This window comes from Chelonoidis abingdonii, chromosome 3 (assembly GCF_003597395.2).
Source record: "Chelonoidis abingdonii isolate Lonesome George chromosome 3, CheloAbing_2.0, whole genome shotgun sequence".
Taxonomy (NCBI): Eukaryota; Metazoa; Chordata; order Testudines; family Testudinidae; genus Chelonoidis; species Chelonoidis abingdonii.
This window is the reverse complement of record NC_133771.1, coordinates 105,146,281-105,158,527: the sequence shown is the minus strand read 5'-3', so window position 1 is coordinate 105,158,527 and position 12,247 is coordinate 105,146,281. Positions and strand designations below refer to the sequence as shown.

Genomic DNA, 12,247 nt, shown 5'->3' with positions numbered 1-12,247 from the left:
GGCCGGATCCAAAGCCCTGAGGGGCCGGATCCGGCCCGTGGGCCGTAGTTTGCCCACCCCTGATCTAACCAGTGATTTAAGAGGCTGTTATCTGCTGGACATTGTATTTATTCGCTTGGGTGGAAAAATTCTGGGCCTTATTCCTGGTGTATATCTCATACAATGCCTGAAAGCAGGATTGGGCCACATCAATTTGTGCCCAGGAGCTGTGATACTTTTCTCTGGTTTTGCTAAGCATCTGAATATTGGTTACAGTAACAATGTGAAAGATATTAATGTGTTTTGGAAGAACATTAATTGGGAAATTGGAGAGTTCATGGCCAACCAGAAAATGTGTCCTGTATGGCTTAGAAACACTTCAAGTTCTGACACCTCTCTGTTTCTCGGAGATGGGGTACATCAGGGCTCAGAGCATCTTTCTCTCAGACATAAAACTGTCAGTAATTTGGAACAGAAACCCTGTCTGGGATTTCTCTCCCTAGCTCGGCCACAAACTCCATCTTCAAAGCATTCTGAAACACAATTGGCAACATCACTCCACGGTAACATCATTGTCCTTCCCTCCCGGCAAAATACGCAAGTCAGGTTATAGGAGTGGGAGGGAAGTGACAGCAATGGAAATGTTTGTATACTAAGGATTGAAGACATGGGGAGGGGGATCCTAGGTACAGTAGAAGGGAGTGGCCAGGTTAGAGGTGGTACACCAGGGGTCGACAACCTACAGCATGCGTGTGAAAGGTGGCATGTGAGCCGATTTTTGATGGCACGTGGGGTCCCGCTGCTGGTCCCACTCAGCACCTGTTGCTGGCCTGGGGGAAGGAACTCCAGGCTGGCAGCAGGCTGAGACCCTGGCTGGCAGGATCCAGCGGCTGAAACCCCAGAGTGAGGCGGGCTGAGCGCTGCTCTGGGGTTCCCATCCCGCTGCTGGCCCAGAGCGCAGGCGGGCAGAGACGCTCAGCCCACCCCCAAAACCCCAGAGCTGGGCGGGCTGACCCACTCAGCCCGCTGCCGCTCTGGGATTCCGGCTGCTGGCTCCTTGCCAGCTGGGGTCCCCACCACAGCCCCACTCACCTTGCTTCCGGTTGGAGTTCCAGCAGAGGCCTCCTGCCAGACAGGGTCCAGGCTTCCACCCTTGCTCAGCCCTACCAGCCACCAGCTCCACTCACCTCAGCTGCCTATCTGGGGTTCCAGCCACTGACGTCCTGCAAGCCGGTTCTCAACTGATCACTCAGAAGCCTGGTGCAGCTTAAAGTATCTAAATAGGTGCCACCAGACACTGGAAAACTCAGCAAGGAAAAGCAAGAGCAAGGATCACACTAAACTGATAAGATTTGCATTTTAATTTAATTTTAAATAAAGCTTCTGATACATTTTTAAAACCTTGTTTACTTTACATATAACCATAGTTTGTTATATATTATAGACTTATAGAGAGACCTTCTAAAACATGTTCAAATGTATTATCAGCACGCAAAGCCTTAAATTAGAGTGTATACATGAAGACTCCGCACACCACTGCTGAAAGGTTGCCAATCCCTGTGGTAGACAGTGACTGAGCCAACGCATGGCTGAGAAGGTGTGCTGAAGCAGTGCTGATTGGGCACAGTTGATGTGGCGGGGGGAGGGGCTGACTTTGTGTGCAAATTACAGGACATGATATGTACAACTGCCTAAATTACTACTAACTCTTACCAACAACATATCTTTTCCTGTTCAGAAACCTAGGAAATTCAATGGCAAAAAAACCTACTTTATCACAGATTTAAGATTGCTTGGTCTGAATTCAACAAGATGAAATTCAGTCAAGACAAGTGCAAAAGTACCTCACTTAGGAAGGAAAAATCAAATGCACAACTACAAAATAGGGGAATAACTGGATGCATGGTAGTACTTCTGAGAAGGATCGGAGGGCTATAGTGGATCACAAACTGAATATGAGTCAACAATGTGATGCAGTTTCCCAAAAAGTTAATATCATTCTGGAATGTATTAACAGGAGTATTGTATGTAAGACACAAGAGGTAATTTTCCCTCTGTACTCAGCACCACGGAGGCTTCAGCTGGAATATTGTGTCCAATTCTGGGACACTTTGGGGAACATGTGGACAAATTGGAAAGAGTCCAATGGAGAGCGCAAAAATGATAAAAGGGTTAGAAAACCTAATCTGTGAGGCAAGGTTAAAAAAACTGGAATGTTTAGACTTGAGAAAAGAAGAGTGGGGGAAGGGGACCTGAGAACAGTCTTCAGATAGGTCAAGGGCTCTTACATAAGGGATAGTGATCAATTGATCTCTATGTGCACTGAAGGTAGGACAAGAATAATGGGCCTAATCTGCAGCATGGGAGATTTAGATTAGATATTAAGAAAAACTTTCTGACGGCAAGGTTAGTTAAGCTCTCAAATAGGTTTCCAATGGAGGCTGTAGAAATCCAGCACTGGAGGTTTTTAAGAATAGGATGGATAAATCCTGTCACAGATGGTCTAGGTTTACTTGGTCCTGCCTCAGTGCAGGGAGCTGGACTTGATGACTTCTCGATGTCAATTCCATCCCTACATTTCTATCATTTTATGATTTCAACAACTGTGGGGTTGGTAGAATAAAAAGTGTGTGTGTTAACAGTGTGTACTGGGGCATTGCTGAAAGAGGGCAGAGTTAAGGTTGTGTGGGCAACCTTAACTGAGTTTCCTGGTTTTCAAAAGTTTTAAGTTTTGCTGAACTCAACATTCTGCAGGGGGATGACATACCAGCAAGCAACCTTAACTCTGTGCTAATGTAGTTTTCTGCCATTGAGTATAAATTGAGTATTAGTCACATTCAAAATTAAATAAAAATAACGATAGCATAAAAGGTTAATAATCAATTTGCCTTTATAAGAAGAGTATTGTATATACCTTTGCTTATGAATGTTAATAACTTAGTGGGGAATTTTTCTTTTATTCAGGACATGGCCTTTCATTATCAAGAGTCCAAAGCAATATAAAAATCTCTCTTTCATGGATGCGATGAACAAGTTTAAATGGTCCAGATCAGCAGGTCTCTCCTACAATGAGCTTGTTCTTAGACTGCCAGTGACTGTGAGATGCTCAAAGACTGACAATGCAGAATGGTCGGTAAGTCTAATCCTGCTTTAGCTGTCCAAGTGCTATTGAAACGTAACAATACTATGAATACAATGGGGTCGTCTCTGAAGCAAACGGGAGTTACTGTGCCTGAAATGACGGGAAATAAATAGTTGGTTATATGCCTTTCCCTCAACTTCTCATGGCTGTTAAAGAACAGTTGAAAAAGTTTGGAAAAGTTGGAATATATTATCACTGTTTTCCTTCCTTGAGCACTGACAGGATATTAAACAACTGAAAAATCGGCACCCTAGCCAATAAATGGAATTAGTAATAGAATAAGGAGCCTTTCATCACCTCTGGGCCATAGGTCATGGAGTCTACATCTCTCACCCTAAGAGTTGGTCTCCTAGCTCAGTGACGAGGTGTTAGTAGGCCAGGAAAGGGAAATTCACTTTGTTTGCCATATTTTCTCTTTGTCCGGTTGCAGGATTTCAGTCTCTCTGAGCACTAATTTCACTTTGAAATGTAAAGTAAATAGTAATCCTCCATTGAGTTAACAGCAGCTCTAAACCTCTATTGACAGTCCCTCTGGGAAAAAAATGAATGGCATGGTTATCAAACTTGCATTGACAAAGCACCATTAGAACACCAATGTAGCATCAGTGGAGGAGACATTGAAAAAATAATGTTCATTGACACTCTGTTGCACATATGACTCCATTATAAACAGATTCATATTATTATAAACAATTCTCCTCTGTATCTGACCTCTGCTGCGCATGAGAGGAGAGTGCATCGTGGACCCAGTTATGTGCTTGTTTTGTGCTTACCCAGCATGGGCATGAGCTAGAGAAGCCTAGATGCAGCTCTATGTCATTGGTGATATGATCTGTAAGCACATAGCTGTCAGTGGTTGTCTGGAAAAGCAGCACTCTCGCCCCAACCCTGAATAGCTCCCTCCATCTCCCACACCAGTAAGAGTGGGGACAACTGGCACAGGAGATGTTTGCCGTTGGGGGAGTTTCCATCCTCCAGGGAAATTCTCTACTCACTAAAATCCAACCGCCTTATACCTCATGAGAGTTTCAAAGGGGCAGGAGTATAATGCAGAATCTGGCCTTCAATGTCCCTAAAATTCTTAGAGTTGTCATATTCATACATTATAAGAGAATCTAACATTGACCAGATTGGCATGTCTTTGGGATGAAACTGAACTAATTCATGGTTCACCATCAGTACAGCTCTAACTATGCATAGTATGATACTCACCTTCATTGAAATTGTATAATGTGTGAGAGATTTTTATGAGCTGTCTGTAAAATAGTTCTGATTTCATTCTAGTGTTTGCTATACTACTGAAATTCTATGAAAAGTAATTACAGACACTACAAGCAAAATGCTCACTGCTCATGGTTAAATAGCTTGGCTGCTTTCATGTACTTAAAACAATAGTGAACACAAAATGCACAACCAACATAATTTCATTATGGCTGGAAATCATATATGGAAATTATATCAGATATGGGGAGGATTTTCTATTTTCTCTACTCTTCACTTATTGGACAGCACTGTTCCTTTATATTGCAGAATACAGTAGCAATATTTGCAGCATTATAGACCCAAGACAGGTATGATCTCAGTAGGAGCTGAGAGTGACTGGCTCTATGTTTTTATCATTAGTTTCTTTTTCTACCAGGCTATGTCCATTAAAGCTAAGAGCAGGATTCTTTCTTTCTTTCTTTCTTTCTTTCTTTCTTTCTCATAACCAGTATTGCAGTTAGCCATCCTTCAACACGATTAAGATAAGAGCTCCATACTGGGTCAGACCAATGGTCCATCTATCCCAGTATCTTGTCTCTGACAGTAACCCGTACCTGAACTTCATGGGGACTGTACAGAACAGGGCAGATGGAGTGATCTATCTCTGTCTTCCTCTCCCGGCTTCTGGTTGTCAGAGGTTTATGGTCTCCCCAAGCATGGAGCTGCCACCATGCCCATCTTGGTTAATAGCCATATAACATCTCTAGTTATTTGTTTGGCCATCTCAACATTGCATGGCAGGGAGTTACACAGGTTAATTGTGAAGTGTGTGAAAAAAATACATCCTCTTGTTTATATTAAACATGCTGCGTATTAATTTCATTGGGTAACCCCTGGTTTTTATGTTGTGCGAAAAGGTAAATAACACATCTCTACTCACTTTTTCCACACCATTCATGATTTTAGATCACATCTCCCCTTAGAAAATGGATGACTAAGATGATGAGCCCTAATCTTTTTAGTCTCTCCTCATGTGGAGCTGTTCTATACCCTTGATCAAAGAATCATAGAATCATGAAGTGTAAGACTGGAAGGGACCTCAATATGTCATCTAATCCAGTCCCCTGAATTCAAGGCAGGGCTAAGTAATAACTAGACCATTCTTGACTGGTGTTTTTCTAACCTGTTCTTAAAAACTTCCACAACCTACATAGCAATTTGTTCCAGTGCTTAACTACCCTGACAGTTAGGAAGTTAAATAAAGTTTTTTCCTAATATCCAAACCTAAACCTCCCTTTCTGCGATTTAACCCACTACTTCTTATCCTATCCTCAGAGGTTAAGGAGAGCAGTTTTTCACCCCCTCCTTATAACAACCTTTAATGTAGTTGAAAACTGTTATGTCTCCATCTCCACCCTTCTCTTCTCCAGACTAAACAAACCCAGTTTTTTCAATCTTCCTTCATAGGTCATGTTTTCTAGACCTTTAATCATTTTTGTTGCTCTCCTCTGGACTTTCTCCAATTTGTCCACTTCTTTTCTAACTATATACTTTTTGAGATGGAGTGACCAGAACCGGACACAGTATTCAAGGTGTTGATGTATTATGGATTTATATAGTCGCATTATGATATTTTCTATCCCCTGTCTGATAGTCCCTAACATTCTGTTAGCTTTTTGACCACTGCTGTTCATTGAGCTGAAGTTGTCAGAGAACTACCCATGATGACTCCAAGATCTCTTTCTTGAGTGGTAACAGTTAATTTAGAACTCATCATTTTATATGTATAGTTGGGATTGTGTTTGCCAACGTGCATTACTTTGCACTTATCAGTGTTGAATTTCATCCGCTTTTTATTGCCTAGTCACCTAGTTTTGTGAGATCCCCTGTAACTCTTCTCAGTCATCTCTGGATTTAACTGTCTTGAATAATTTTGTATCATCTACAAACTTTGTCATTTCATTGTTTGCTCCCTTTTCCAAATCATTAACGAATACATTGAACAGCACAGGTCCTAATACAGATCCTTGAGGGAGCCCGCTGTTTACCTCTCTCCGTAGTGAAAACTGACCATTTATTCCTACCCCTTGTTTCCTACCTTTCATCCAGATACTGATCCATGAGAGGACCTTCCCTGTTATTCTATGACTACTTAGTTTCATCAAGAGCCCTTGGCAAGGGACCTTGTCAAAGACTTTCTGAAAATCCAAGAACACTGTATCAACTGGATCACCCATATCCACGTGCTCGTTGACTCCCTCAAAGAATTCTAATAGATTGGTGAAGCATGATTTCTCTTTACAAAAGCTGTGTTGACTCTTTCCCACAAATCAGGTTCTGTGTACCTGATCATTCTGTTCTTTACTATAGTTTCTATCACTTTTCCCAGTACTGAAGTTAGGCTTATTGCTAGGATTGTGTATGGAACCCTGTGTAAAAAGTGGTGTTACATTAGCTACCTTCCAGTCACCTGGTACAGAGGTTCATTTCAACAATAGGTTATGTGCTACAGTTAGTAGTTCTGCAATTTCATATTTGAGTTGCCATCTGCTCATGGTGACTTCTGATGGTTTAATTTATCAATTTGTTCTAAAACTTCTTCTGTTGACTCATCAATATGGGACAGTACTTCAGATTTCTCATCCAGGGTAGCTCTGATGTGGAGACTGATGAAAAGAATTCATTTAGCTTCCCTGAAAAGGCCTTGTCTTCCTTGAGTGCATCTTTAACACCCTGGTGATCCAGAGGCCCCACTGCTTGTTTGGCAGGCTTCATGCTTCTGATATACTTACAGAAATTCTTATGGTTAGTTTTTGCTGCTTTAGCAAGTTGCTTCTCAAATTCTTTCTTGGCCTGCCTTATTTTACTTCTATTTTTCACTTGCCAGAGTTTGTGCACCTATCCTATTATCCTTATTTAGAAGGATTTGAGTCCTAAATTTTAAATGATGCCTTTTTTTCCTCTAACAATCTCCATTACTCTGCTGTTTAGCAATGATGGCATTCGTTTGGTCCTCTTATTGTCTTCTCTGATTTGGGGTATACATTTAGTGCAGGGGTTCCCAAACTTGGTTCGCGGCTTGTTCAGGGTAAGTTCCTGGTGGGCCATGAGATGCTTTGTTTACCTGAGCATCCACAGGTACAGCTGCTCGCAGCTCCCAGTGGCCATGGTTTGCCATTCTCGGCCAATGGGAGCTGCAGGAAACTCTGTGGATGAGGGGAAAGCAGTGGATGTGTTATTCCTTGACTTTAGCAAAGCTTTTGATATGGTCTCCCACAATGTTCTTGCCAGAAAGTTAAAGAAGCATTGGCTGGATGAATGGATTATAAGGTGGATAGAAAGCTGGCTAGATCATCAGGCTCAATGGGTAGTAATCAATGGCTTCATATCTAGTTAGCAGCTAGTATCAAGTGGAGTGCCCCAAGGGTCGGTCTTGGGGCCGGTTTTGTTCAATATCTTCATTAATGATCTGGAGGATGGTGTGGACCGCACTCTCAGCAAGTTTGCAGATGACACTAAACTGGGAGGAGTTGTAGATATGCTGGAGGGAAGGGACAGGATACAAATGGACCTAGACAAATTAGAGGATTGGACCAAGTGGCTAGGCAGTAGTTCTGCAGAAAAGGACCTAGGGGTTACAGTGGACGAGAAGCTGGATATGAGTCAACAGTGCGCCCTTTTGCCAAGAAGGCTAATGGCATTTTGGGCTGTATAAGTAGGAGAATTGACAGCATATCAAGGGATGTGATCATTCCCCTATACTGGACATTGGTGAGGCCTCATCTGGAGTACTGTGTCAAGTTTTGGGCCCCACACTACATAAGGATGTGGAAAAATTGGAAAGAGTCCTGCAGAGGGCAACAAAAATGGTTAGAGGGCTGGAGCACATGACTTATGAGGAGAGGCTGAGGGAACTGGGATTAGTTAGTCTACAGAAGAGAAGAATGAGGGGGGATTTGATAGCTTGCTTTACTACCTGAAATTGCCATTCCAACGAGGATGATCTAGACTGTTCTCATGACAGACAAGAAGTAATGGTCTCAAGTTGCAGTGGGGGGAGGTTTAGGTTGGATATTAGGAAAAACCTTTTCATTAGGAGGGTGGTGAGAGCACTGGAATGGGTCCTGGGAGTTGGTGGAATCTCCTTCCTTAGAGGTTTTTAAGTAGGGTTGACAAAGCCTGGCTGGATGATTTAGTGGGATTGTCTGCTTTGAGCAGGGGGTTGGACTAGATGACCTCCTGCAGTCCCTTCTAACCTGAGATTCTATGCATTCCTTGGACTGTTTATTTTCAGTACTGTAAGGAAGAGCAATTTCAAAAAAAGCCCATCAAGCCACAAGCCCATCTGTTGCATTTTCAAAGGCTAAAAATGTGTGTCCTAAGCTATGAATTCTCATTTTATTCATGGAAACTCCTTTTATTTATCTCAAACATTCATGTTTGTTTTTAATTCAAGTTATTGCTCATCTTAATTGGGGAGTCCACTGCAGGAAACACAGACCCAAACATGTACACTATTGCCCTTTATGTCAAAGCAGGGGCAGATGGAGGGTTGTGGGAGCTGCATCACAATGCATTAAGTCACAAGGAAGACTTTTGAAGGTTATATTCCATCATCATACTGTGTGCAATAGTCTGCCCTCCATTCTCACTCTGACGGGGTTGTGCAGAGGAAAACTGCAAAGTGAGGACAACAGAAAGCAACCTGCTTCCTGCAGAATACCATAGTGCGTAGATCCACAAGAGACTAGGCAACTGAAGCCATTTTTAAAGCATCACTGCCAATCTACCAAAGCCCCCACTCAGCTGCCACCTAACTTAATAGGTGCCTGTCATAATAGAAGCTAAGGGTTAATGTTTCTTTTACACTGTAAAGGTTACAAAGGAACCGAACACCTGACCAAGGACCAATCAGGAAACCGGATTTTTCAAAGCCAGGGAGGAAATTTTTGCGGTGGTGGTGTGCTTGTGTCTGTGTTCGGTTGCTCTTCTCTTCGGCTCTCTGAGAGTGATCTCTCTATCTTGCAGGCTTCTAATCTTCTTGTTTCCCAGTTTAAAGACAGGTATAAAGACAATATAGGTTATTTACATTGTTTGTATTTATACATGTGGTAGTTTGCTGGGAATGTTTAAATTGTATTTCATTTTGATAAGGCTGTTATTCAGGTTGTTTTTTTCTAAGCCAATGACCCTGTAGTATTGTCACCTCGGATACAAGAGATCCTTTTTTATGTCTTTTTCTTTTTTATTGATAATAAGCTGTCTTTTTTAAAACTGTGTGGAAATTTTTCTTAGTTGAGGCTCAAGGAGATTGAGTCTGCAGACTCACCGGGATTGGTGGGAGGAAGAGTACAGGGGGAGAGAAAATCTTTTGTGTTAGATGTTACCAAGCTTGCATTTGCAAGAGGATCTGAGTGAGGGCTGAGAGAAACCTGATCTCGCTGTTTGCATTTCAGGGCATTGAAATAGGGATCGTCCGGGCCATCCAGCGGAGGGGAAGCCTGGGAGAAGTAAAGAGGAGACAGGGGGGGGTATTTCCCTGTGTATGAGATCGTCATCGGAGTCTTGGGGTCCCTCAGGGAAGATTTTGGGGAGACCAGAGTGCGCCAGACACTGGAATTCTGGCTGGTGGCAGCGCTATCAGATCTAAGCTGGTAAATAAGCTTAGAGGAATTTATGCTAGTACCTCATATTTGAACTCTAAGGTTCAGACTGAGGAATTATACTATGACAGTGCCTAAACTCATTTTGTGCCTAAATTTTTTGCTGTGGAAGTTCCCAAGATACCTAAGTTTTTGCCTCTGGGTATGCACACAGCTGCCTCACTTAAGGTACCTGGATGCCTATCTTCCTCCTGAGCCTCAATGCGATCCATGAATCAGTGAAAGATCAACATCCTTCTGCCTATAGGGCCCAATCCAGTAGGCATGCTCAGCGGCTATCTAGCGCTATACAAAACAGTCAGGGGCAGAGGAGGAGTAGTGGTAGAGGAGGCTCCTCCCTCATCACCTTTAGCCCAGTGATTAGGGTGCTCACCTAGGATGTGGGAGATGCCCAGTTCAAGTGCCCCCTCTGCTCGATGAGAAGAAGGGATTTAAACTGGGATCTGCCACCTCTCAGGTGAGTGCTTTAACCATTGGGCTATATAGAGAGACTCTCATTCTTTCTCTGGCCCAATTAATATGTAATTAAAGTGGAACAGGAGTGATTGAGAAAGACCTACATCAGAGTATCCCCACCCCCAGCCCTTGTGTGTGGAGTTGCCCTTAATGGATTGACTGCAAAGGAGCTATGCTGATTTATACCAGCTAAGAATCTGATCCAGAATATACCGATGTGTTGATTGAGTTTGACAACTACAGATGCACTACCAATAGTATAAATGTTAAATAATAATGTTCTGATGGAAACACTGGACTGTTTAATAAAATAGAAACTACCTATATGATAGAAAATCTGATCATTTTCAATATTTTTTTAATTGTAGATCCAAGGCATGACCTCTATACCTCCTGAAATTGAGAGACCATACAGGACAGAGCCAGTAATATGTATCTCATCTTCCTATTTACATTGCAGTCTATTCCTTAATCCGTTGTTCATTGCATGTGTCACAGTCAGTACCCTCGGGAACAGTTGGCCCTTTGTATAATAATTTAATTGTTTTCATGTATGTTCTGTATGCCATGCAACTCCAGATATGTTTGCACTGTTGCTATTGTAGATTTATTTTTTTACATATTAATAAAGTAAATTTACTAGTTCAAAATAAAGTGTTTACGTCCTCTGAAAACTCTGTTTATTTTGTTTTTTTACTGTACAATATGTGTAAAGAACAGTAGGTACACAGCTACGTTACATTATCAAAATTGTTTCCCCTACAGTTTTGTTACAGTTTGTCCTGGCTTTTCACACAGTGTTTCTAGAAACAGATCTGTATCCAGATAAAAATAATAAACTAAAATTTAAGTAGTTCACCTTAATCAACATGGAGTGTGCTGTATTATTTTGTCTTGGTTCTTGAGACATGTAAGTGAGGAAGACTACTGATGTAGGGCTTGATCCTGCAAACGCTGATGTACCTGAGTAACTATACACATGTTAAGTATCAGAGGGGTAGCCGTGTTAGTCTGGATCTGTAAAAGCAGCAAAGAATCCTGTGGCACCTTATAGACTAACAGACGGTTTGGAGCATGAGCTTTCGTGGGTAAACACCCACTTCGTCAGATGCATGTAGTGGAAATACATGCATCTGAAGAAGTGGACATATAGTATTGTAATTATATATTGTATTGCAAGTATAGTATTGTAATTTCCACTACGTGCATCTGACAAAGTGGGTATTCACCCACGAAAGCTCATGCTCCAAAACGTCTATGCACATGTTGGGATGGCTCTTCCCTGGCTGCAGGAAAATTCCCAAGAGGCTTTGGGGAAGGAATTTCGGCAGGAAATCCCTTGCAGACTCTCTCCATCATAATCCCTTTGAGGGGAGGTAGGGTACAGGGTTTGTCCTCCATGGAAAATGGTGCAGGGCAGAACCCCAGGGATCATTGTAGAGGCCAGAACTATACATGCAGAGATACTTTGTCTTTGCATGGGCTCTGGCCCCAAGAACCTCCTTCCCAGCTTCTGGGCAATGGAGTGTAGTTTCTCCCCTGAGGTGCAGCACAATCTTCCTCTCAGAGCTTGCTTCTCAGGCCACGTCTACACTACCTGATTAATTCGAATTTGTTTAAACCGGTTTTATAAAACCGATTTTATAAAATCGATTTAGTGCGTCCACACTAGGATCCTTAATTCGAATTTGTGCGTCCATGGTCCAAGGCTAGCGTCGATTTCAGGAGCGGTGCACTGTGGGTAGCTGTTCCACAGCTATCCCATAGTTCCCACTTCCTGGTTGAGAGCCCAGTGCCTGATGGG

General features: G+C 42.4%; 1 protein-coding gene across 1 annotated transcript in view; it reads left to right on the top strand.

Moving 5' to 3' along the window:
• MOXD1 (monooxygenase DBH like 1) overlaps nt 1–11,263 on the top strand; it is a 95,364-nt gene extending 84,101 nt beyond the window's left edge. Inside the window, exons 11-12 of the mRNA XM_032791597.2 lie at nt 2,944–3,112; nt 10,812–11,263. Of these exons, the coding sequence (XP_032647488.1) occupies nt 2,944–3,112; nt 10,812–10,976 (334 nt within the window). The 3' untranslated portion in view covers nt 10,977–11,263. The remainder of the gene's footprint in view (nt 1–2,943; nt 3,113–10,811) is intronic.
• The last annotated feature ends 984 nt before the right edge of the window (nt 11,264–12,247 follow it).